General features: G+C 34.1%; 1 protein-coding gene and 1 pseudogene across 1 annotated transcript; both read left to right on the top strand.

Annotated features, from left to right (window-relative positions):
* The window catches only part of LOC126005982 (prefoldin subunit 3-like), a 1,144,584-nt pseudogene that overhangs the window by 969,403 nt on the left and 148,672 nt on the right, over nt 1–26,509 (top strand).
* On the top strand, nt 12,218–14,410 carry LOC126007191 (disintegrin and metalloproteinase domain-containing protein 29-like). Its single transcript, XM_049772668.1, has one exon. It carries the CDS (start codon nt 12,218–12,220, stop codon nt 14,408–14,410), a length of 2,193 nt encoding a protein of 730 aa, XP_049628625.1.

Below are 26,509 nucleotides of genomic sequence, written 5' to 3'. Positions count from 1 at the left end.
AGAATGTGAACACAATTCCTCTTCTGAAAAATCATAGTACCCAAATTGTAATGAATCACTAAATAATGAATAATTTCAGTGCTGTCAGTTGCTGGGGTATTGACTACCCTTTTGAATTGACCACACCTGATGTTGGTGAAGTGGAAGAGGGTAATGAATGTGAAGAAAACCATGCTTGAGTTTGGATAATTGCTGTGTCTCTACCTTATACTTCACAAAACGTTCTGATCCTGTGAATTGTAGTCTGCATGGGCTGTACACCAATCGATATCACTGCCACTTCAATCCTCCATGGCTCCTGCCCTAATATTTTGGAGCTGTGTGTGTGTGGGGGGGGTATTGACAGTGGCCCACCACCTGTACATCATTTGTCTGCATCTCAAGGACATTTAACTGGGTCTAAATTTTTCAAACAATGCAGTATTTGTTATATTCTTCAGAAATTACATATCATTGAATTTTTATTAATTTTTATGGCTTTAGTGATGAAGCAATGATCATTAGAAGAGATTGTCCCAGCATTCCCATTCCCTGTGGAAGAAATGTACCATCTGGATCATATATATATATATATATATATATATATATATATATATACATATATATGTATATAGTATATATATATGTATATGTATATATGGATCATATATAATTAAATATAGGGCCAGAGCAATAGATCAGTGGTAGGGCATTTGCCTTGCATGTGGCTGATACAGGACCAATCTCAGTTCAAGCCCCAATTTCCCATATGGTCCCCCAAGCCATTAGCGATTTCTGAGTGCATAGCTAGGAGTAACCCATGAGCATCACTGGGTGTGGCTCCTTACCTCTCAAAACAAAACAAGGCTGGAGCAATAGCACAGCAGTAGAGAATTTGCCATACATGTAGCTGACCCAGGACAGACAGGGTTTCGATCCCCAGCTTCTCATATGGTTCTCCAAGCCACGAGATATTTCTGAGCACAGAGCCAGGAGTAATCCCTGAGTGTCACCAGGTGTGGCCAAAAACAAACAAACAAAAAAAACAAAAAAAAACCAGCAACAACAACAAAAAGAATCAAACTCCAATGAAATTTTTCAAGTATTATTTTATATCCTGCTACAATGGTATATTTGTATGCTAGAGATCAATATAAACATCCAGTGAATGGATTATATGTGTGTGTATACTTCGTTTATATTCATATGTGAGACCCCTCTTGGAAATTTTATGATTTTATTCAATTCAGAACAATTTAAAACTTATCATTTGACAGACACAAAATGAGAAACTAAATATTGAATGTTATTTATTAGTTTCTTTCAAAGAAAATTTAGATCTTACCTTGGAAAAATTAAGGATATATTTTTTTCTCTTTTGTTGTCAAAAAAACTGATTTTCCCTTACTAACTATAACAAATTTTTAAACTGTATAGTCACTTACATATTGATATTTAATATGTATTATTATGATGTAGTATTATTATCACATATAATATTTTAAATATAAAATATTTTATGTATAGGATTGATGCTCAAAAAAATACTAAAGTAACTTAGGTAGATTTAGGTGCAGGCATCATTGGCCCTATGATGGTGCTGAGAGATTACTCATGACTCTGGGCACAAGCATCACTCCTGGAATTCTTTGAGGGACAAATGTATAAATTGTGATGGAACTAGGGTTCTATTCATTCAAGGGATATACTTTAGCTACTGGACTCTCTCTCTCTCTCTCTTCTCTCTCTCTCTCTCTCTCTCTCTCTCTCTCTCTCTCTCTCTCTCTCTCTCTCTCTCTCTCTCTCCTGACCCAGTAAATAAATTTTGGATTTCTGAAACTAATGATTCAGGGATTCAGGTATTGCAGAAGGTGATAATTACTGAACAAAACACACTGAGAAATATGATCCAAAACATGTATAAATAACACTTTCAAGTATATACTGTCACAATCAAAGGCAAAATTTATTTGCTTGCTTTTTCATGTTTCTCATTTGAACCTGCACATAAAAGTTTTATAAAAAAGAAGTCTGACATATAAAATAAGAGTCAACTTTTTTTAAAGTTTTGCCTGAGGAAAGAAGATACTTGGAAATAAAAGGAAAAAATAGACTCACAATCCTTAAATAAAAAACAATGCACCTAAAATAATGAATAAAATGTAATATATATCAAACTACATACAATATAAGGAAACTATAGAGAGTACTCATTGATTTTAAAGTATCTAACAATGTTAAACTGTTTAGCTTTAATAATCATAAGAAATAAGTGAAGGGTCAGAGATATAGTACAGCAGAGGACACTTCACTTTATGTTGACAAAGAAGTTTGCAATTTGCTACCTCCAAAGTTTCCCAACTAATGCTGAGTGTGATCCTTGAATCCAGAATCAAGACGAAACTGAGCATAATTGAGAGTATTGTTGAAATAGTAACTTGGTATGTGAACTTGGCCTATGATTTTTTTGTAAGAAAATTTAATGAACAGTTCCTTGTATAAATTAGATCATGTGAATAAAAGCTTTGATACCACACAATAAAAGAGATGTGCTTGCTGTAGTTTCTCCCCAGTAGCACTACTAAACATTCATAATACAACATATTTTTGGTTCACTTATCTGTCCTCAGGGATTATTCTTATCTCTATACTTAGGTATCACTACTGGCTGGCATTGGGAACCATATGGAATGCTGGAGAATGAACCCATGACTATCATATGCAAGGCAAGTGTACAACCTACTGTATTATCATTCTAGCCCAAAATTTAATTTTTACAAACTTAAATTTTTATCACATACTGAAATAACCAGTTCTTTGAAGATGTTTTATATTAAATAAGAACATATTTTATCTACATATATCCAATTGAGAAAATATTAAATAAATGAATAAATGAATTCACAATCATAAGTCACAATGGCAAGATAAATTTTGCAGGATGTGTTTGGATAACTGTAAAGTTTGTGTATATGAGTAATTATCATATGAATTGGATAGCACCAGCTCAGAATTGCTTTGAATGGAACCACTTTAACACTAATCATAAGATTTTGTAATTTTAATGTTCCAGGAAACTTTCATTTTTATTTTAATATTAAATGTTCTAGTGCTTGTTTCCAGACTCTGGCTATTGTAAATAGTGCTGTGAAAAATATAGGTATAAGGAAGGAATTTTTGTATTTTGTTTTTGTATTCCTAGGTATATCCCTAGGAGTGGTATAGCTAGATCATATGGGAGCACATTTCCAGTTTTTTGAGGAATCTCCATATTGTTTTCTATAAGGGCTGGACCAGGAAGCATTCCCACCAGCAGTGAATGAGAGTTTCTTTCTCCCCACATCCCGCCAGAACTTATTGTTCTTGGTCTTTGTGATATGTGGCTGCGGAAACAACCAATGTGTCCTTCAACCGATGAATAGCTAAAGAATCTGTGGTACATATACACAATGGAATATTATGCAGCTGTTAGGATAAATGAAGTCATAAAATTTTCCTATACATGGATGGACATGGAAACTATTAAGATGAGTGAAATAAGTCAGAGGGAGAGAGACAAACAGAATAGTCTCACTTAAGAAAGTTTTTAAGAAAGGTTTTAAGAAAAATAAAAGACATTATTGTAATAACGCCCAGAGATGAGGGCCAGAAGGACCAACTTATGGTATGAAGCTCACCTCAAGGAAGGGTGAGTGCAGTTAGAACACTGACAACTACCATGACAGTGTTAAAGACTGACAGAAGTAGAATGCCTATGTCGAATACAGGCAGGGGGTGTGGGTGGAGGAATATGTATGGTGGATTGGTGGTGGATATGTTGCACTGGTGAAGGGGGGTGTTCTTTTTCTGATCAAAACCCTACTACAGTCATGTTTGTAATCAAGATGTTTAAATAAAGATTAAAAAAATAAAGGTTCTATTGAGAAAAATTATTCTCTTCTCACAGTAATGCTGCATTAACTAATATCACATACATCAAATATTATCATTGTGGTTTTGCCACTGGATAATATATTTAATCCTTTTGAGTATTAATGAAATTTAGATTCCAAATACTTCCAAGTCATATAGAGTAATTTCCATAATAGACATAATACATTATATATTATATACATAATAATATACATATTATGTATAACTTAACTTATGGAATTCTAAAATAATGCAAAAGACTACAGATATTTTTGCAGCATATTCCAAATTAAAATATATATTTACATTTCCTAAAATAAAAATAATCTTATCCTGCCATGGCATGCATGAACTTTTAAAGGAGCTCATCCCACCAGATGAGCTGGGGATCCAGATTTTCCTGGTGGAGAGAACTGAAATAACCCCCACGCGGTTCCTCAAATGGCCCACTGTGGATGCCTTTTCCCCTGTGTGGATAGTTGAGAAATTCCCGAAGAGATAAACCTATGCTTGGTATTACATTTATGTCATTATTTGGCTATATCTCCTTTGTAGAATCTCAGGCAAAATTATGACCTCTATCAAATAATTTGGCTCAGAAATTCCAGCACCAATTATTATTTTAATATTATTATATGAGAACCCCTTTTATATTATATGAGAACCCCTTTTCTGGATAATATTTAGCACCTAAAAGCAAAGAATAATTTTTCTCTTTTTCAAATATGTCCTTGCGGCTCCAATTTCTGGTAGTCAAGGGCGTAGCCAGAATTACCGATCCTGGGTTATTGATTCTTAGAAAAGGGGAACCACATCTTAGGGGATTTAGCTCCTGTCTTTATTTGAACTCTAAAACAATAGAGCCCAGCTCAGCAAAGACCATGTTCCTACATATTTTCTATTTCCTAATCCCTGATTTTGCATTTGAAGTAAGTTTGCAAAGAGCTGCCTTGAGTTGTAATCTTCTCCTTTGTAATTTAGAATTGTTACAGCTCACACCCAGCTGTGCTTCAGCTCAGTCCTCAAGTCACAGCTGAGCTGAGTTAGGCAGCTGAACTGAACTGTATGACACTGAAGTAGGCGGCTGAAATGAACTGTATGCCTTTGAACTATTTAACCCATAGTATTCAATGGCAACTTTAATAAAGTGAATAAACCTTTTAAGACAATAAAGTCTTGTAAACAAATGTTTATAAATACCATCACATCTGTTTGGACATACAGATGATAGGGAGGTGGAATCCAGTTTTGAAAGATTTTAACCTTTATGATTTAGCTTGATTACCTATTAAGCTACGGTTTTCTAAACTTTAAAGTTTTAAAGTTAATGTTGCTAGTTTACAGTTTTTCTCTAGCAATAAATATTGAAAAAACAGTTAACCTACTGTTTCTTCAATTATTGTAATTCAGCAATCTTCAGTTTCCTTGTGAGCTTTTCATATCACCTCAGCTTATACTAGAGTCACTGTTTTCTCAGTAAAATTAGGGGGGGGGTGTCAGCATATAATTGGGTCATCTTATACTCGAGTATATATGGTATTTATGAAGGTTTTCAGAAAAAAAAAGGCTACTCGTGGATTTAGTTTTGGAATACTATTCTATGACAATAAGAAATTTTAGAGGCATAGAGAAGTACAAGTAAAAGTAACTTTATAGATTAGCATATATTAGCTATATTATCATATAGCAATATGATTTGCATAAATTATATATGAATATTGAAAGCATTTGAACAGTCTACGAGAACCATTATATCTTTGGTTGGTAAGAAAAATCATTGATATTTGTGAATTTTTCAATATACAAAATGATTGAGTTAAGTTGATTTTTATATATTTACAATAAATGACATTTTCACATTATTTTTAAAAGTTTTGAGATTTGAGGAAATATCTAAATAATGTTTTTATTCTACTCAATTTAGCATGCTTAATTGCAGAAAATTGCATGTGAATTGATTGGTGATAATATTTTTGTTTTATTTGCTTTTGTTTGGGGGCCACACACAGTGATGCTCAAGGGTTACTCCTGGCTCTGTGCTCAGAAATTGCTCCTGGCTCAAGGGACCATAAGGGATGCTGGGGATCAAACCCAGGTCTGTCCGTCTGTCCATTGCATGCAGAGCACATGCCCTAGCACTGTGTTGTTCCAGCCCCGATTGGTGTTAATTTTAGCAACAGTAAAGTAGGGTATGAATAATTAAGGAAAAGTGCTAATTAGGGCAGAATTATTTAAAGTATTATTTTTAATATTCTAAACCAAAGTTAGTGCCATAGATATAGAGAAAAGCATTGGGCTATCGGATCTGCAGAGTATCCAGAGTGACTTAAGACAATTTGATTACTACAATGGAAGCCCTCTGAAAAGACAAATTCTATGGAATGGTATGGTGTGGTATGATATATTTTGCTATGATGTGTTATAGTGTACTGTAGTACAGTGTAGTATTGTATGTTATAGTATAACATTATATAGTATAGTATTGAGTCATATTGTGCAGTATATTGTACTGTAGCATAGCATGGCATAGCATAGTATAGCATAGCATATATTAATTTAGTGCAGTATAGTGTGGAGTAGTTTGATTTACTATAGTTTAGTACATTATAGTATAGTGTAATATAGTGTGGTATATTATGGTGTAATATTATATAGTATAGCATAACAGTGTATTATAATGGTATAATATAGTATATTGTATTGTGTAGTGTAATATTACATAGTATAGCATAGTATGGTGTAGTGTAGTGTACTATCATTATTCTATAGAACAGCATAACAGCATAACAGTTAGGTAACATTTTACAGTAGAGGCATATAAGAGTTTATTTTTTTCAAACATCAAGGAATATTCAAATGGAGCACCAAGGATGAAAAGATATCTAGCTACGTGCACCAGTAATTTGAAAAAAAAAATTAGGAGAGCCAAGTGTATTTTTCTATGTATACAAGTTTGTGTAAACACCTTGTTTATATTTATAACCTCATACTTGGACTTCTGATCATGATTAATTTCAGCCTTTGTGTTAGATTGTTATCTAGAATGGAAGCTCATGGTAAGTTTGTTTTCATGCATTTCCCTAGTGCAATTTCAGAAGTTATATAATTTTCCTAAAGGATAAGAAATACTAAAGTATAAGGCATTTATATGTCGCATGGTATATTTCTGAAACTTAACTAAAATTAAGGACACTATGGATGGGCCAAAGGTATGTGCAACTGCCACATTTATTTAAAATATATGCTAGTGTATGTAGATATATAATACATTGAAATTGGTGAATACAGAATAAAACATGCCTTATTTGTTGCTCTGATATTATAATTTCAGCGAATTGATGCTGAGCAGTTAAATCTAGAACATAATAAAGAGATAAATGAACGTTTTCTATTTCTTTTTGTCATGTGAAATCTCAAGCAAAATTCTTGAGCATTGTTTCTATTACTTGTATTCTACAATTCATTTATAAAGAAGTGAAGCACTTATATTTTCAAGAACATACTCAAAATATCCACAACATGATTCTTTGCCACTTTTTCATATATTAAGGCACATTTATAATGTATTTGTACCCAAATGTTTCTGTTATTTGTGTTTGTGTCTTTTGGAGCAATGAGCATTATTGCTCAGCTTCTGCATTATTGTCAGCTTCTTCATACAGCAAACTGTGTTCCCAAGAGATTTATGGTATCAACTAATTATACTCCAATGTCAAACTACTATCTTTACATTTTTTGGATGGCTTTTAATTTTCAAAACATTAATTCTGATGGTGAGACACAGTAAGCAGTTATTTGAGGCCAGCACTGTATAAGCTCAGCTTAGGGTACAGATATTACAGTGAAATTTCCACCCTTGCCCTTCTTTGTTCATTCATACTTGTTGTGTATGAGGCTGAAGTCCTTGAGGACCCTGCTCTGCTGTAGATGGTTCTTGAATATAGCCTTCCAAATCCAGAATTCCAAAGATATTTTTATTCTCTTGAAGGTAACAGGCTCTAGTAGAGACATAAAATCTCCAGATTGCTTTGATGTAGATTTTATTTTGAGATTTTGAGACACATTGTCTACAAAAAAGACAGTAAGTAGTTGATTAGTTAAGTACATGCTCATGTTCACGGACCGGGGAAACCTCCTCAAGAACCAGCCAATTTTACCAGAAAACTTTTTTTTTTTTATCATGGTTATATATGGACAGATATCAAGATTCCCCAGTTGAACTAAATACTTGTTTGGGGGACTTTCAGGAACATTATACACACCTGACAGTGCTGCAAATTTTCATTATCCGGTTTATAGGAGGGAGAATGACGAGTCTTTTATACCCACATTTGTGGGTTGAGATATAAAAAGCTCACAAGGAAACTGAAGATTGCTGAAAGGGTAGTCTTGCTGACATGTATGTAAATTACCTGAAATGGGATACATTTTTATTTAATTATTGAACTGATTGTGCTTGTAAACACATAGAGATGATTTTCATTACAACCACAATAGTACACTGGTCCTGCGTTTGAGAGCCTTCTCTTTTCCTTACTTATGGCATGATTATTGATGCCATATAATGCCACTGATGCCATATTTCCTTTTTTTCCTTGTATTTTTTTGGGGGGTACACCAAGTGATGCTCAGGAATTTCTCGTGGATATGAGCTCAGAAATCGTTTCTTGCTCGGGGAACCATATGGAATGCCGGCAATCGAATTGAGGTCTGTCCTGGATCAGCCGCGTGCAAGGCAAAAAGCCTTACAGCTATGGTATCGCTCTGGCCCCTGATGCCATATTTTTTAAGCCCCCACTCCTATGCCATATTTCTTCAGATGAACTTTCTAACTACTATTAATGGAAAGTTTTAAAGTTACAAAATCAATTTGCATGTCTTGCAGGAATAGTTTTTCATCAAATTTGGACAACCAGAAATAATATTGGTCTGATGAAAAAATAAAACTGTGAAAAATTGAAAATGAAGTGAGGGCACTATTTCATCCTAATACAACAGAGGATTGAAAAAATATAATAAAATGTACAAGATTCAGGTAAATAAAAAAAAACAGCAATCTCAATACATATAGAAAAAAAAATGTATCTCCCTAAACCCATATGTTTGTATCCCAGACTCTGGGTTGTATATTTAGCACTTTGAAGTATAAATAGGGGTTAGTTGACCATCTAAATATGGGCATTAAAATTTGGAGTCATAGCAAATACAATATAGAAGCAGAGATTAATGAAGAAAGGTTCAGAATAATATTCAAATTTTTATCTTTTCTTCCTAGTCCTCACTATTATGAGAAATAAATAAGTTGTTTAAGACACTCATTATCTGGGAATATGCTCTAGCACTTTGATCTAACATACAGCATTTTCCCTCAGTTAACTTTATTAAAAAAACTGTTTATCAATTCCTACCATCTTCTAAATAAATAGCTTCTAAAAATCAAATACTACATTTAATATTTCTACTGTTTTAGTTGAAAATCAAGTTTTTGAATTTATTAGTTGCATAATACCTCTCATACTCTCAAATAAGCACATATATCTAACAGGAATAATTAAAAGAAAATGAAATTTTACAGAATATGAAATAATATAACTATCCATAATTATTTCTGAGAGAAAATAGTTACTAATTGTTTAGCAATGATTTTTCATGTGCATATAGTTAAATACAATTACTGGTTCCTAAGAAATATTTAGTACATGTCTATACAGTATTGGTAATATAAACCCATGTAAATATTTTGATATTAGTATTTCTATATTCACTGCAGTACTATTCACAACAGCCAGAATTTGGAAACAACTCAAGTACCTGAGAACAATTGAGTGGGTAAAGAAACTATGACAAATCTACACAATGGAATATAGTTGAGCTGTAAGAAAAAATGAAATGATATAATTTTATTATATATGGAAGGATACGAAGATTATTACACTGAACAACATGAATTAGAGCGAACATGTAAATATATAGAATGATCCTATTCTTTTGTTACACATATATAAAAGATAGTTTGGTATTAATATCTAGAGACAATAGAGGTAATGGAAAATCCACAGGTAAGGGCAATGGAATACGTTTAGAAAAGGGATCACTATGACACTACACTGTTAGTTGGAAAAGATTACTCGGACAAGAACTGAAAGGAGATAAAGTGATATGTATGATAACTTTTCAGTAATAATATTGCACACCACTGAGTATAAATAGAAAGACAAAAGGGAGAGAGAGCATGTAAGAGAAAAAAAATGTGTGTGAAAGATTCAGGTAGAGAAGAATTCAATGCACTGGTGAAACTGTTGAACATTTTATACTTAAAACACAATCATGATAATAATCTCCATGTCCATTTTCCTTCCATGTTATAAGCAAATTTCATGACTTAACTTTTTTTAAAAGCTGCATAATATTTCATTGTGTATATACATTAGAGTTTGTTTAGTTGTGAACTTTTCATTAGTACTTGGACACTTTGTTGGTTTCCACATAGTGGCTATTCTAAATAGTGTTTTATGAAAAAGGAATATAAAAATAAAAGATAGCATGATAATAATGAAAAAAGATGAGAGCTAGTAGGACAAGTTCATAACACAAACTTGAGACAAAGATCTGAGATTGCAGTTTGGGTAATGAAAGGTTTATTATGAAATGACAGACTGATCATTCATGGTGCAGAATGGAGGTAATGATATACATGATACTGCTTCATCAACAATAGTGCAGATCATAGTGTCAAAAAGAGGCAAAGGGAAGGAGAGAGAAGAGAGAAAAGGGGGGAGAAATAGAAAGGTAGATAAAAAGATAAAAATAGTGATAAAGATAAAATGTTTATCCAGAAGCAAACAGGGCAAAAGAGGAGACATACTGAGGTTGTTAGTGGCAAGAAATGTACACTAGGGAAGTATGGTATATATTGTTTGGCTGACTCTCAACTGCAAACAATTTTTAACCACATTTCTAAAATTAAACAAATAGAACCTCAATCACAAACAACTTTGTAATTCATAACTCATGGTGATTCAATTCAAGAATTTATATATTAAAATATATATAAGTAAAATAATTGGTGGAAAGATAAACATTAATAAAACAATGTTAAAATTCTTTGAAGATTTTTAGGTTTATCAAAATTTGCATAATAGTAAAAATGTTATGAAAATAGTAGATTAGTGATATAACATAATTAGCACTCTGGAAATAACTTCATTAATATAAGTAAGTTTAAAAAAATGAAAAATCTAATCTGCACTCTATATTTAAATTATAAGAATACAATATGATTTTCTGGGCTTTACATATTAAATTTAACAGAACTTAGCTGAAATAAAAGAACTATTTGAAGAGGTATGAATTGTGGAAATTTTTGTATACTCTTACTCAAAGGAAAACTATCATAAAAACTATCAGTAAATTTCAAGAAAAAAGAGAAAGAGAAGGAAAAGTTTAAATAATTTTTACAATAAAATGACAAAAGAACAGAGGAATAGTTGAGACAGCAGAATGCTTTCATGTTAGAGACCAAACTTGTTTACATCCCTGGTATTACATATGGATCACTGAGCTCCAACGCAAATGGTCATAAGGGTATCAGATGTCCTCAACACAGACAGTGTGATCCTGAAAATTGCATAAATTGAAAAGAGAAGGCTAGAGAGTACAGCAGGTTGAGTTCTAGACTTGATAGTGGTGCTGGTGCATGTTCTGTCCTGTGCCACACTTGTGTCCTTGAGTATTGCCAAGAGTCATACCTGAGGACAGAGCTGCATAAAAGCCCTGGCAAATATTTATTCCCGAAGATGAAAAAATTCAACATAAATGCAAAGAAAGTGAATCAAGCCTCCATATGTATTTTTTAAACTAAAAATGTTTTTATATTACATGGAGCCTAAGTTAATTTTAGTGGTGTGATTAGGCCCCCAAAAAGCAAAGCGCAATTAGCCATTTCTCTTTGTAAAGAACACTTTAATAGACCATAGGCATTACTCAGACGGGTTAACCAAGTTTATTGCTAGAAAATATTCTAAGCCAGTTTGAAACACCTTGATCAACCATTATTGCAAAGAAGATGCAATGCATAACAGTGACTTAAATTTTGACCTAAATGCAAATCAGATGTTTCATAATATTGGCCTGTTACTAATTTATGTCACAACTTTGTGTCTACTTTTTATACATTATAGTGCCTTAAATTGATGATGTGAGACTTTAAGAAGACACATCCTTCAATGACAATTTAATGCAGCTTAAGAAAGAGAAGATGCAACAGTGATCTTTTCAGCCCTCTTCTAGACTGATCTCACCAGTTGATCTTCCGGAAGACTGCATAATGGTCATAGGCGAGGAACAAGTAAGATTTACCAGACAGCTACTGCTGCTCTGGCTAAAGGTGCTACTTTTTCATAGTGGATGGTCCTCATTTGTACTCTCTCAAAGCCACGCCAACCCAGAAGTAATGATCCCATTGAAGATTTTGGATTCTGCTCCAAGTAAAAAGCCTTCAGAATGGGTTTCTTACAGAATGAAGTTTGATGGCCAGGAACAAGTTGTCCACATGACAGTAACCAAGTTTTTATTGGCAAGAAACATGCCAGTGTTCACCTACACAGACCAAGGTGTTCTCTCTCAGGACCATCCTTTTATTCATAACAACTGCTACTATTATGGTTATGTGCAAGGGGACCTATTGTCCCAGGTTTCCCTCAATAGCTGTTTTGGAGGATTTAATGGAATTTTACAGAAAAACAACACTGTTTATAAAGTAGAGCCAAAGTTAAATTCAACCACATTTGAACATCTGGTATATAAGCTGGTCAGTGAGAAGAATGACTTACCAGCTAGGAGATGTGGATCAATAGATCATGAATCGCAATGTGAATTCAAGATTACAAAGAGTGACCAGTTATACACATCAAAGCAGAGTGGATTTGAGGGGTGGTGGCTGCACAAGCGATATCTTACTATAGTTTCAGTGGTCGATAATAATTTGTATCGTCATACCCAATCTAATACAACATTGACAAATGATAGAGTACTTTCTTTATTCAACATTGTGATTGCTAATTTTAGGCAATTGGATTTAACAATAACTTTAGTGGGAATTGAAATCTGGACTGACAAAAATCATATAGATTATCTCCCTTCTACTAAACATGTAATACCATTCTGTAGTTGGAAGGAAAAAACTTTGAACCTACGCACTTCACATCAGTTAGCATATTTATTTGCTATGATTCCAGGAGAGGCGTCAGTATACTTTGTATTTGTACATTCAATATGTACCATGAGTACGAATTGTGCAAATATTGTGATCAAGGCACATCACCCTATGGAGAGAAGTGCACTTATAACTACAAGAGCAGTTGCTATTAATGTAGGTATTAAACTAGATGAAAGATACTGTGCATGTGGGCAAGATTATTGCATTATGAACAAACAACTACCAAATCGTGCACATCTCTTTAGTAACTGTAGCTATGGTCAGTATTATCAGGCAAATACACATTGTCTATTAAGGCTACCAGATACAGAGGTAGCCTTAGAAGAGAAACGCTGTGGAAATGGTAAGCTTGAAGAAGGAGAAGATTGTGATTGTGGGACAATTAATTCTTGTGCAAATGATCCATGTTGCGAGGCAAATTGTAAACTGGCACCGGGGGCTATTTGTGCTTCTGGACTTTGTTGCAGGAATTGTAAGTTTTTGCCAGCAGGTACATTGTGTAGAAAAAAGGAAAATCAATGTGATCTTCCAGAGTGGTGCAATGGAACCTACCATGAGTGCCCTCAGGACGTTTATGTGCAAAGTGGGATCCCATGCAAAGGTGGTGGATACTGTTATGGAAAGAGATGCAAAAACCGCCAAGAACAGTGTAGAAGAATTTTCGGTCAGCAGGCTAAGAGTGCAAGGGTTAGTTGTTACGTAGACGTGAATAAAAAGGGTGATCGCTTTGGTAACTGTGCGTACTATACCTCTTCTTACACACCTTGCGCTATAAAGGATTCTCTATGTGGAAGGCTTCAGTGTGAGAATGTGAACTCAATAGATCTTCTGCAAAGTCACAGCACCTTCATTTCAACGAATATCAGTGGAGTCATTTGCTGGGGTATTGACTACCATTTTGGGGCACACACACCAGATCTTGGTGAAGTGGAAGAAGGAACTGAATGTGGAGAAAATAGTTTTTGTGTTGATCGACGCTGTTTACCTGTTTCATACTTCACAAATCGTTGCTCTCCTGAAAAATGCAGGATGCATGGAATCTGCAACAATAGGCATCACTGCCACTGCGAGTCTCCTTGGCGCCCACCCTTCTGCTATGAGGCAGGAAAGGTTGGTGGGGGGAGTGTTGACAGTGGCCCACCATCTGGAAGTCATCAAGATGGAGGAGATTCAACTGAGTCTGAGGATTCAACTCAATCTGAAGGTGTCAAGCACTCACACATTTGTTATTTTCTTCTGCTCTTGCGTTTCATGGTATTTCTCTTGATTTTCATTGGTATAATGTTAAAAGCAATGATCTAAGATAAGTATGCTTTAACATCACTTTTGAAATGAGTGTTGTCCAACTGATCCTAGAAATACTATCAATAAATTATGACAAAATAAAGAAAATAAAATCAATTTTTCTGAATATATTTTGTTTCCTTTCCAGAGGTCACTGGAAAAAATTTTGTAATGATTATCTTTGGGTATTTTAAATATTAACTCTTACAATTATAAAATGTTAATTCCTATATATATATATATATATATATATATATATATATTTCTAGGTTTTTTAGTTGTGTGTATTCATTTCATTATATGTGGGAGGAATATATTTCATCTTTTCAGTGTTTTCTTAAATATAGGCACTTTTATATATTCACTTTAAAACATGAGACACAAAATGAGAACTAAACATCATGTTATTTTTAGTTATTTTGTTTTTGTTTGTTTGTTTGTTTGGGGGCTACACCTGGTGGTACTCAGGGGTTATTCCTGGCTCTGCACTCAGAAATTTTTTCTGGCAGACTCGGGGGACCATATAGGATGCCTGGTATTCAACCAGAGTCTGTCTCTGGTCCCAGCAAATGCCCTGTCATTATGCAATGACTAGCCTCTATGTTTTCAATATTAGCATCATTCAGCAGTAGAATTAGAACTCACTAAATAATTAAGGAAACATTTTCTTGTTCATGTCAGACATACAATATAACTGATTTTCACTTACAAAAGACAAGTGAGTTTACAACCAGCATACTGTCATTCATATTAATAAACCAGTATAAATATCATATATAAAATATAGTATTTAATTATGAAAATTATATTATGTCACATATCTCAAAAATATAAAAATATGTCCTATTATATAGATAGATTTCTGGTCTAGGAATCTTAGGTTACACAGTTTGCTAGAGATTACTTCTGTCTTCGTGCACAAGAATTTCTCTTGGAATTGTTTTGGGGACAAATTGCTGCCTGTGATTGAACTTGGTTTGTATATTCAAGATACATGTTTTAAAACCTGAACCTTCTCTCCAGGCCCAGGGGAGATAATTTTGGATTTTCAAACCAACAGTTTTTCTATCATAGAAAATGACAGCTAAGAACAACATACACAAAGGAAAATCAAATATGTGTTTAAAATACACTGATGTATCTACTATCACAGTCAAGCACTACATTTATTCGGTTGGTAAATCTTTCATGTACATCTTTAATTTTATTTTTAAGAAATTATTTTTGGAGGTAAAATCTAAGAAATTATATTTGGATGTGAAATTGGAAAGATAAATTATCATTTGAGTTCAAGTGCTGAATATTCCTTTTTTTGGGGGGGGGGAGGTCACACCCATTTGATGCTCAGGGGTTACTCCTGGCTAAGCACTCAAAAATTGCCCCTGGCTTGGGGTATCTTATGGGATGCTGGGGGATCAAACTGCAGTCTTCCCTTGGCTAGCGCTTGCAAGGCGACACCTGACCTCTAGCGCCACCTCTCTGGCCCCATTGTACTGGATATTCTTATATTATTTTCTCTGACCTCCAAATTACTGCAAATATTTTGAGCTAGGAGGTATTTTATCAAAGACTTAGATGTCCAAAGTCTAACATATAGTCTGGCAGTTTTGATCACTTTACTTTTTTTTCCAGCATGGAGTTCATAGAGCTTTTTGGTATATTGCTATGGCCAGTATTTCCAAAAAATATTGAATAATCAACTTAATTGTTCAATGAAGTAATCTATATTGAGTAAATTTTTCATGTGGTTAATTATAAAAAGGAATGGTTACAATATTAAATTATATACTAATGAACAGAGAACAGCATCATATGAAAATTGGACTGTGCTGGATTTTATTATGCAAGAAATGAATTATAAGCATCTTAAGTTGAAGCCTATATAATGGATTTTAAGTAGAAATAACAAACTTTAGAATAGTGTACACAAGGACATCATTTTTGAATATTATATATAACATTGCAAAATATGTCAATAAAATTTTCTGAGGTAGAGGAACAGATATTTATATTTCTAAATACAAGAACTAAAATAAACTAACTGTTCATAGAGATAGACAAGATTTGTAGTAAAAATATCTGTGAATATAGGAAGATTTAGAACAAATTAATGAAACCATATCTTTGGTTGGTAAGCTAATACCTACAAAGTAAAAGCAAAGGTATTTATGACTTTCAAACACAGAGGAATAAGTTGATTTTTAAAAATGTAATGACCTTGTATTATACACTTGTTCGTGATTTTTTGAAGTTTTAAGATTTGGAAAGAGCTCTCCCAATATTTATAACATGAACAAAGCTGAAAATTGCAAAAGCAGAATTCTTGTTCATTTTGGCAAACCATGAGTTTTAGAGTACAATAAGTGAGAAATAAGTGCTAATTAGGACACATTCTTTCTAAAATATTATTTTACTATATCCTAAACCAAAAGTATTGCTATCAGTGTACACAAACATAAATTGTGTGCATTGCCAGTCAAAGCATTGGGCTTTCTGGCTGCACAGTATCCAGAGTAGCAAAAATCCTCTTTATTACTACTTTGATATCCTCCTTCAAATACAAAGAATATAATGTACAACAAGATCATTCTTTTTGTTGTTGTTGTTGTTTGTTTGTTTGTTTTTGTTGTTTTTTTTGGGCCACACCTGGCGATGCTCAGAGGTTACTCCTGGCTGTCTGCTGAGAAATAGCTCCTGGCAGGCACGGGGGACCATATGGGACACCGGGATTTGAATCAACCACCTTTGGTCCTGGATCGGCTGCTTGCAAGGCAAATGTTGCTGTGCTATCTCTCCGGGCCCACAACAAGATAATTCTAAAGAGTGCTGATAGATGACATGCATGAAAATTGTCAGATAGTAGTTGCTAGAAGCTTCCTTCTAAAGAAATTATGATTATATCATTCATATCTATATGAGAATTTCATATCTATATGAGAATTCTTTAAAGATATTTATAATTTTTCACAATAAATCAAAACATTTTGTTGTACAAAATAAAACTTATTAATGTATGTCAATTAATAAGCAATTAAACAGTAAGTTTCTTTCTAAAAATAAATTTTCATATTGTTGCTTGTCAGAGCTGAACTTCTGGAGAGGGTTCCATGTTGCTGGAGTCTATAGGGTCTTGCAAGCAAGATTCTGACAAATATCATTGTCTCATTAATAGGAAATCCTATTCATTTGCCCTATGACAAACTCATAGGACAGGAGAAAGATAAAGAGGAAATGAGAGCTGGGTTTGGACCAGAATAAAGTCAGATTGAGGGCCAGGTAAAGCAAAAGGTTACAGCTGAAAGGTGTCAAATATCTGTTCATAATCAGGGAGAAAGCCATAGTCAAGGAGAAGAAACAGTTCAATCCACTGCTCCTCTGTCTCTCCTAACTCTACGACCGGTCTTCCCCTAGGGGATATTATACATAATACTGTAATGTACTGTATGTATTATGTACATACGGCAGTCAATCACATTTAAAATCTTATTAAAAGGGCAGACTCTTTTTATGGCTGGCTAGTGCTGGACTGTAGGACTAAAGATACAAGTAAATGGATTTCGTGGAAAGTACATGAATAAAATAGATTAGAATCATTAAATAAGTGGATAAGTGACTTTTACCAGAGAAATCTCTCTATTATGTTTATGTGGAAAGAAAAACAATCTCTTCCTACGTTCAGTACCTGTTTGAGGGATTTAGTCAGATATGAAAATTTCCAAGAAATGAAAAATTTTAGCGAAAGTGTAGTCAGGCAAAAACGCTGATTTGGGAAACCTTAAATTCCAAATATTGGGAGTCGGAGAGATAGCGTGGAGGTAGGGGGTTTGCCTTGCATGTAGAAGGATGCTGGTTTGAATCATGACAACATATGGTCCCCGGAGCCTGCCAGGAATGATTTCTGAGAGTAGAGCCAGGAGTAACCCCAGAGTGCTGCTAGGTGTGATCCCAAAACCAATAAATAAATAAATAAATAAATAAATAAATAAATAAATAAATAAATAAATAAATAAATTCCAAATACTGGAACCCATAGGGAATGTGTTATTGGTAATTAGTCTTTAGTCACTATTTTCCACTTATCCCAGAGAGGAACAATTTATCTTGTATTAAGAGCTCCTTTATGATTACCCCCCTTTAATATGTAAAATCCCAATTAGGATATATTTGCATAGATAGGTAAACCTCTTCCTGTTATTATTGTTGTTTTTCCTGGTACTGGAAAATCCACACCATATGTGGAGGACAATGAATTCTCTCAGTCCAAGGAAGCTGTGATCTCCTTAACCCCAGTCTGGTTTCTTTATTTTTTTAAAATAATATTTTATTTAAAAACCTTGGTTACAAACATAATTGTGTTTAGGTTTCAGTCATATAAGTGGACACCCCCCCATCACCAGTGCAACATTCCCACCACCAATGTACCAAATATCCCTCCTCCCCAACCTGCCCCCACCTATACTCTAGACAGGCTTTCTATTTCCCTCATACATTCTCATTGGTAAGATAGTTCACAATGTAGTTATTCTCTAACTAAACTTATCACTCTTTGTGGTGGGGTTCATGAAATGGACTGTAACGTTCAGCCCTCCTCTCTTTTTTCTATGAAAATTATTGTAAGAATGTCGTTCATTTTTCTTAAAACCCATAGATGAGTAAGACCATTCTGCATCTTTTTCTCTGACATACTTCACTCAGCATAATAGATTCTATGTACAACCATGTATACAAAAATTTCATGAATTCATCTCTACTGATGGCTGCATAATACTCCATTGTGTATATGTGCTACTGTTTCTTTAGCCATTTATCTGTTGAAGGCATTTTGGTTGTTTCCAGAATCTTGCCATGTTTAATTGTGCTGCAATAAATATAAGTGTAAGGAAGGGTATTTGTATTGTACTTTTGTATTCCTAGGGTATATTCCTAGGAGTGGTATAGCTGGATCGATTGGGAGCTCAATTTCCAGTTTTTGGAGGAATCTCCATATCGCTTTCCACAAAGGTTGGACTAGACAGCATTCCCACCAGCAGTGGATAAGAGTTCCTTTCTCTCCACATCCCCGCCAGCACTGCTTGTTCTCATTCTTTGTAATGTGTGCCAATCTCTGTGCTGTGAAGTGGCACCTCACACTTGTTTTGATTTGCAACTCCCTAATGATTAGTGATGTGGCACATTTTTTATGTACTTTTTGGCCATTTGTATTTTTTTCTTTATCAAAGTTCTCCTTCCCATTTTTTGATGGGATTAAATTTTTTTCTTGTAAAGTTCTGTCAGTGTCTTGTATATTTTGGGTATTAACCCCTTATCTGATGAGTATTGGGTGAATATTTTCTCCCACATGGTGGGAAGAGTCTGATTTTCTTTCCACATAAACAAAATAGAGAGATTTCTCTGGTAAAAGTCACTTGTCCACCAGAGTTCCATATTCTGTGTAGGTGAACACTAGCATCTGTCTAGCAAAACAACTACTTGCTGACTAACATGTAGACCATGTGTATCATAACACTGAAATTACCTTAAAGGAAATATTTTTTGAAGAACCAACTTCTGCTTTCTTTTATCTTTTGAGATTGTGTTGAATACATGTGAGATGACAGGGATTTGAACTCATCATCACCATTTAGCAACTCTATAGTTTTAGGATTAAATCCAATGTACTATGTGTCTGTGACCACCACTTGAATTTATCTGGAAGGACTAAAGGGTTGGCCTCAGGGCTTACTCCTGCCCTCTCAACAGAGAACAGTTGAGGAGTTCTGTGTATTATATTTATTGAGAAGAATCCGATGAGGTTGGCTAGTGTAAGGCAAGTGTCCTATGTGCTGGATTATCTCTCCAGTTTTAGTACTGGAATTTCTTAATATATATAACATCTTTTGCATATGCACAGATGAATATGGAGACTATTTGCTGAGTAGAATGAGTCTGAGGAACAGAGATAGACAGAATGATGACACTCATTTGTGAAATATAAAAGAAATATAATATGGTATTAATATCCGGACGCAATAGAGATTAGGGGAAACTTGTTACTAATAGTGGAGGGAATTCAGTTGGGACAGAAAAGACTGTTAGTTTACACCTTACATTACCAAAAGAAAAGATCATTCTTGGTTCCTTTGTATGTTCATATACAACTTGGATTACCTCAAAACATAGAATCTCTTACTTGTAAACTAGGGTGAGACTGGCTCAGGATACTCAGAGCTATCTGTACTTACTGTCCCAATCAGGCATGATCTCTGTACTCAATAAAAATGGAAGTTCTTGCAGGCAGTTGGATCTCTACAAAGTAGAAGACTGCCAGACTTCATATATTCCACCCTCAATCTGGTTTGGAACATTTCAAGTGTGACACTGCTTTAGACTCACTCACTTTTGGCTTGGAGATAAAGTGTGTGTGGTGATTTTACAAGGGACCATTATAAAAGGATATTTAGAAATGATAACTATGTAGAAACCTGGATGCTAAAAGGAGAAAACTGTTATACATTGTACCCCTTTAGTTACATAATTGCAAACAAATAGTTATCTCAGAGTAATAGAAACAAAAATAGTGAGAGAGAGAGAGTGTAGTGTCTTCCCATAGTTAAGCTTGGACATGGAAGAGAGATATGGGGACACTGGTGACAGGAAATATGCACAGTTGAAGGGTGATGTACATTGTCAAGCAAAAACTCAACCATGAACAATTTTATAACAATGGTGCTTAAATTAAAGAAAAATGAAAGAAACTCAGTCATGAATGTCTTTGTAACTTTGTAACTCATGGTGATTCAATGAATGAATTTATATATTTATAAATATGAAAGCAAAATAATTGGTGGAAAGATTATTATTAACAAAACAATGCTCAGATTGTTTGAACTTTTCAGGTATTTGATATTTGGATAGTAGTATAAAAGTTTGTGAATATAGTAGATTAGTGCTATGACATATTTAATGTTCTGGAAAAACTTTCATTATTTATTAAACTAGACCTTGTTGATACATGCTCTATACTGTTCTCGATACAGTGTCCCTTGAGGAGTGCCAAAAATCATGCCTGATGACAGAGCTGTATGAAAGCGAATCAAGCGTCTATCTCTCTCTGTTTCTGTGTGTGTGTGTGTATACATATATATATATATATATATAAATTAAGAACATTTTTGTCATATTATATAGAGGGAAATTTAATTTAGTGGTATGTTTAGGTGTTTAAAAACAAAGCACATTTAACTATATCAATGGAAAGAACTCTGTAATAGACCAAAGATCATAGGCATTCTAATACTAGCATTGTCTTTCCTCTTCTCCGTTATTCGTTCAAAGCACAATTTTTGTTTGTCTTTTTTCCTTCATTCTTTTCAGTACCTCTGTTGATAAAGTAACACTGTAAGAAGACACATTCTTTCAGGACAGCTATGCTTAGAGCGAACAGAGGAGGAGGAGACACCACAGTGATCCTTTCAGGCTTCTCCTCTAAGTATCTTACCAATTGATCTTCATTAAAGCTGAAAAAGGATCATAGGTGAGTTACTAGTAAGAGTGACCATGCAGCCACTGTTGCTCTGGCTAAAGCTGCTTATTTTCCATTGTGGTTGGTCACAAAATGTACTTTCTCAAAGCCAACGCCCACCATAAGTAATGATACCCCAGAAGATAAAAAAAAAAGATAAAGCCATAAAGCCTTCATTCAGATTGGATCTCTTACATTTGTCCACGTGAAGGTAATCAAGCATTTGAGGGCCAGAAACATGCCAGTGTTCACCTACACAGACAAGGGTGCTCTCCAACAGGACCACCCATTCATCCAGAACAACTGCTACTATTATGGCTCTGTGGAAGGGGACCCATTTTCCCATTATTCCCTCAATAACAGTTTTCGGGGATTTTGAGGAATTTTACAAATAGACAACACTGTTTATAAAATAGAGCCAAAGTTAAATTCAACCACATTTGAACATCTGGTATATAAAGCTGGTCGGGAAGGAGGATGACTTCCCAGCCAGAGATGTGGTTTAACAAATAAAATATCTCAATGCAAATTCAGAATTACAAAGAGTGACCACTGATCCATATCAAAGCAGAGCAGATATGTGGGCTGGTGGACCCACAAGCGATATCTTAGAATGTTTATAGTGATTGATAATTATTTGTATCATGATTATTGATCTAATACCATATTGATAAAGAACATAGTAAATTCTATATTCAGCAGAGTATCCAGTGATTTTATTCAATTAGATTTAACTGTACTTTTAATGGGAATAGAAAGAATTGATAAAAATTTATAAAAATCATGTGAATTATGACCTTACAAAAGAGGGTATCTTGAAAGATTTCAAAAAATGGAAAGAGAAAACCTTGAACTTAATGCACTTCACATCATTTAGCAATATTATTTTTCAGGATACCAACCAAGCCATTATATTACAATGTTTATTTAAATTCAGTATGTTAAAAATTGTGGAATTGTGCAGTTATTGAGGTTGAAGTATGTATGGGTAGAGATCAAAATGCACAGATGATAATAAGAGGAGTTGCTAGGAGTCTAGGTATTGATGAAGATGAAAAGTACTGTGTATGTGGGTAACCATATTTATTATGAACAAACAATATATTCTTACTCAAATCTTTAGCAACTGCAGTTACAGCTAATATTTTAGGGGCAATACAAATGGTCTTTTAAGGCCACACAGATACAGATTAAACTTTAGGAGATGGTGGGAATGGTGAGCTTGAAGAAGGAGACATTTGTGACTGTGGCACCATTAGTTCATGTGCAAAGGATCAGCTCCAGCAACTGAAGCCATTGATATTCGTTGAAATCAGGCTGTGATTTTGTGGATGAGGAATTGTGTTCACATTCTCACAATGAATCCTTCCAAACGGAGAATCCTCTATAGGACAAGGTTATGTATGAAGAAGTGTTGAATTCATAGTTACCAAAGCGATCACTTCGGTTAATCATGTCTGTGTAGCAACTAAGCCTTGCACTCTTAGCCTGGTCACCGAAAATATTTCTATACTGTTCATGGTAGTTTTTGCATCTCTTTCCATAACAAAATCCATCACCCTTGCATGAGATTCCAACTTGTACATATACATTCTCAGAGCAATAATGGTAGGTCCCATTGCACCACTTTGGAAGATCACATTCATTTTCTTTTTTTCTACACAATGTACCTGCTAGCAAAAACTTGCATTTCCTGCAACAAAGTCCCAAACGACAAACAGCTCCCTGTGCCAGTTTGCAATTTACCTCACAATATGGAGCTTTGACTACCATTTTGGGTCACATACACCAGATGTTGGTGAAGTGGAAGAGGGTACAGAATGTGGTGAAAATCATGTTTGTGTTGAGCGATGCTGTGTCCCTTTGTCACACTTCACAGTTCTTTGATCTCCTTTCTTAATGCAGGATGAATGGGACCTGCAACAATCGACATCTCTAACATTGCTATTCTCCTTGGTGCCCACCCTATTGCTATGGGGCAGGAGTAGGGGGGAGTGTTGACAGTGGCCCACCAACTGGAAGTCATTTTCAAGAAGGAGATTCAACTGAGTCTGAAGATATCAAACACTCACACATTTGTTATTTTCTTCTGCTCTTGCGATTCATAGTATTTCTATTGATTTTCTTTGGTATAGTGATAAAACATTGATATAAGATAAGATTGCTTTAACATCCTTTATGAAATGAATAGTCCATCAGCATTTTAATCAGTTATCTTAAAAATAAACAAAACATGATGCACTTTTTATATATATTTTGTTTCATGCCACCAAATATCACTGGTAAAAGAAATTTCTGGATTGATTATCATTTGGTAGCATATTGTACATTTAGAAAGATATTAATTCTTAGTAATATATATTTCTAAAAACTTTCTATTTATAAAATTTACCTGTGTACGTGTCCTTTAAAGTGTATGTGGGCACAAACATTTAAGTATATAATATATTTTTTTGTTGATTTTTAATATTTGGCACTCAATAATACTTCAGTAATAGGCACTCATTCCTTCAGTATAATTTCACAGACACAAATTATTGATTTATTTTAATTTTATTATTATTAATTGTTTAACTTTATTTTTATAAATTATTACTTATTTTTTCTATTAGAAGTTCTTAATTTTAATGTTGCTGACCTAGTCATTCTTTTTATTTATGGGTAACTTTTTTATTCCTTATTTGAAAAATCCTTCACTAAGATTAGACTAATATTCTCCAATACATTCTTTCAGGAGTTTTGATTTTTTTTCAAATAATATATTTAAGCACCATGGTTACAAATATGTTTCTGTTTGGGTTTTAGTCATAAAAAGTACAGTCTTTATCACTCATGCAACCTTCACACCAATGCCCATCTCCCTACTCTTGCACACCATGCCTGACTTTGAGGCAGACATTCTAATTTTCTCAGTCATGACCATTGTCCTGATAATTGTTATATAGTTATTTATTTAACAACACTCAATACTCTGTTTAATATGCTTAATATTGTGACCTGGATCTTCCAGCCCTCATTTCTATTGTTTCTGGGAATAATTACTATAATGATATCTATTTTTCTTAAATCCCATAGATGAGTGGGACTATATCATGTCTATACCTCTGACTCATTTCACTCAGCGCAATAATTTCCAAGACCTTAAAAATAGAAAATTTTCATGACCTCAATCTTCCTGACAGCTTATATTATTCCATTGAGTATGTATACTACAATTTCTTTAGCCACTCATTTGTTGTCAGTCATCAGGATTGTTTCCAGATTCTGGCTATTGTAAATAGAGCTTCAGTAAACATAGCTGTGCAGAGGACATTTTTATTTTGTCTTTTTTTCTTCCTAGCGTATATCACTATGAGTGGTATTACTGGACCATATGGAGCTCAATGTCCAGTTTTTTGATCAATCTCCATGCTGTTTTCTATAAAGACTGAACTAGACATCATTCCCACCAGCAGTGCATAGAGTTTCTTTCTCCATGGAGCACTGATTATTCTTGTTCTTTGTGATGTGTGCCAGTCTCTGTGGTATGAAATATTATTGTGTTGATTTGCATCTCTTTGATGATTATTGATTTAGCACATTTTTCATGTGCATTTTAAAAATCTGTATTATTATTTAAGGAAATGTTTGTTCACTTCTCCCCATTTTCTTCATGGGATTGCATGGTTTTTCTGGTTATGTTCTTTCAGTACCTTGTATTTCTTAGATATTAGTGCCTTATTGGGTGATTGTATATTTGATATTGGATATTGGGTGAATACTTTCTCTCATTTTCTGGCGATTGGCCTTTGTGTCCTAGTCATTATTTCCCTTGAGGTGCAGAAGATTCTTGTTTTATGTTGTCCCATTTGATTATCTCAGCTTCTACTTATATGGACAGTAGTGATTCCTCCTGGAAGATGCCTATAGTCTCAATGTCATGGATTATTTTATCTATGTTTTCTCCTGTGAACTCTATGGTTCCAGGTCTTGTTCCAGGTCTGATATCAAGAACTTTAATCCATTTGGATTTGATCTATTTTGCATGGTGTCAGTTGGAGGTCCAAGTTCTCTTTTTAGATTGTGGCTGACCAATAGCCAAACACCACTTATTAAAAAGGCCTTCCTTAATCCATTTTGCATTCCTTGCCCCTATCAAAGATTAATTGATTGAATGTCTGGGGAACATTCTCTGATGCATTAAGCTGAGAGTCTGTCTTTATTCCAATACCATGTTGTTTTAATAACTATTGCTTTGCAATACAATTTATCTTTTTCTAATTTTTATTTAAAGAAAATGCATCAATTAGTTGACATAAGTGATCTTAATACAATTGTTCTACGATGGCGGAAATCAAAGTTATTTAGAAAAGGAAAATAGAAAAAAGACTAAAATAATAAAATGAAAGAGAAGAAACAGGAGAAGAAAAAGTTCAATAACAAGTATCTTTGTGAAAATTATTGTAGCTCCAATAAAGTCATTAATACAATAGCAGAAGATTTGTTAAGGACTTGTCTTTAAAGATAAGAGATAAAAAAATAGGGAACAGAACTGTGGCACAAGACTTAAGGCTTCAGCCTTGTGTATGCTATCCTAGGACTGACTGTGGTTTGATACCCCAGCATCCCATATAGTA

The sequence above is a fragment of the Suncus etruscus genome, chromosome 4 (genome assembly GCF_024139225.1).
Source record: "Suncus etruscus isolate mSunEtr1 chromosome 4, mSunEtr1.pri.cur, whole genome shotgun sequence".
Classification (NCBI taxonomy): domain Eukaryota; kingdom Metazoa; phylum Chordata; class Mammalia; order Eulipotyphla; family Soricidae; genus Suncus; species Suncus etruscus.
This window is presented reverse-complemented; position numbering and strand designations above follow the sequence as displayed.

Coding starts and splice junctions, on each gene's coding strand:
- LOC126007191 (XM_049772668.1), top strand. CDS start 12,218: ATGGTCATAGGCGAGGAACAAGTAAGATTTACCAGACAGCTACTGCTG.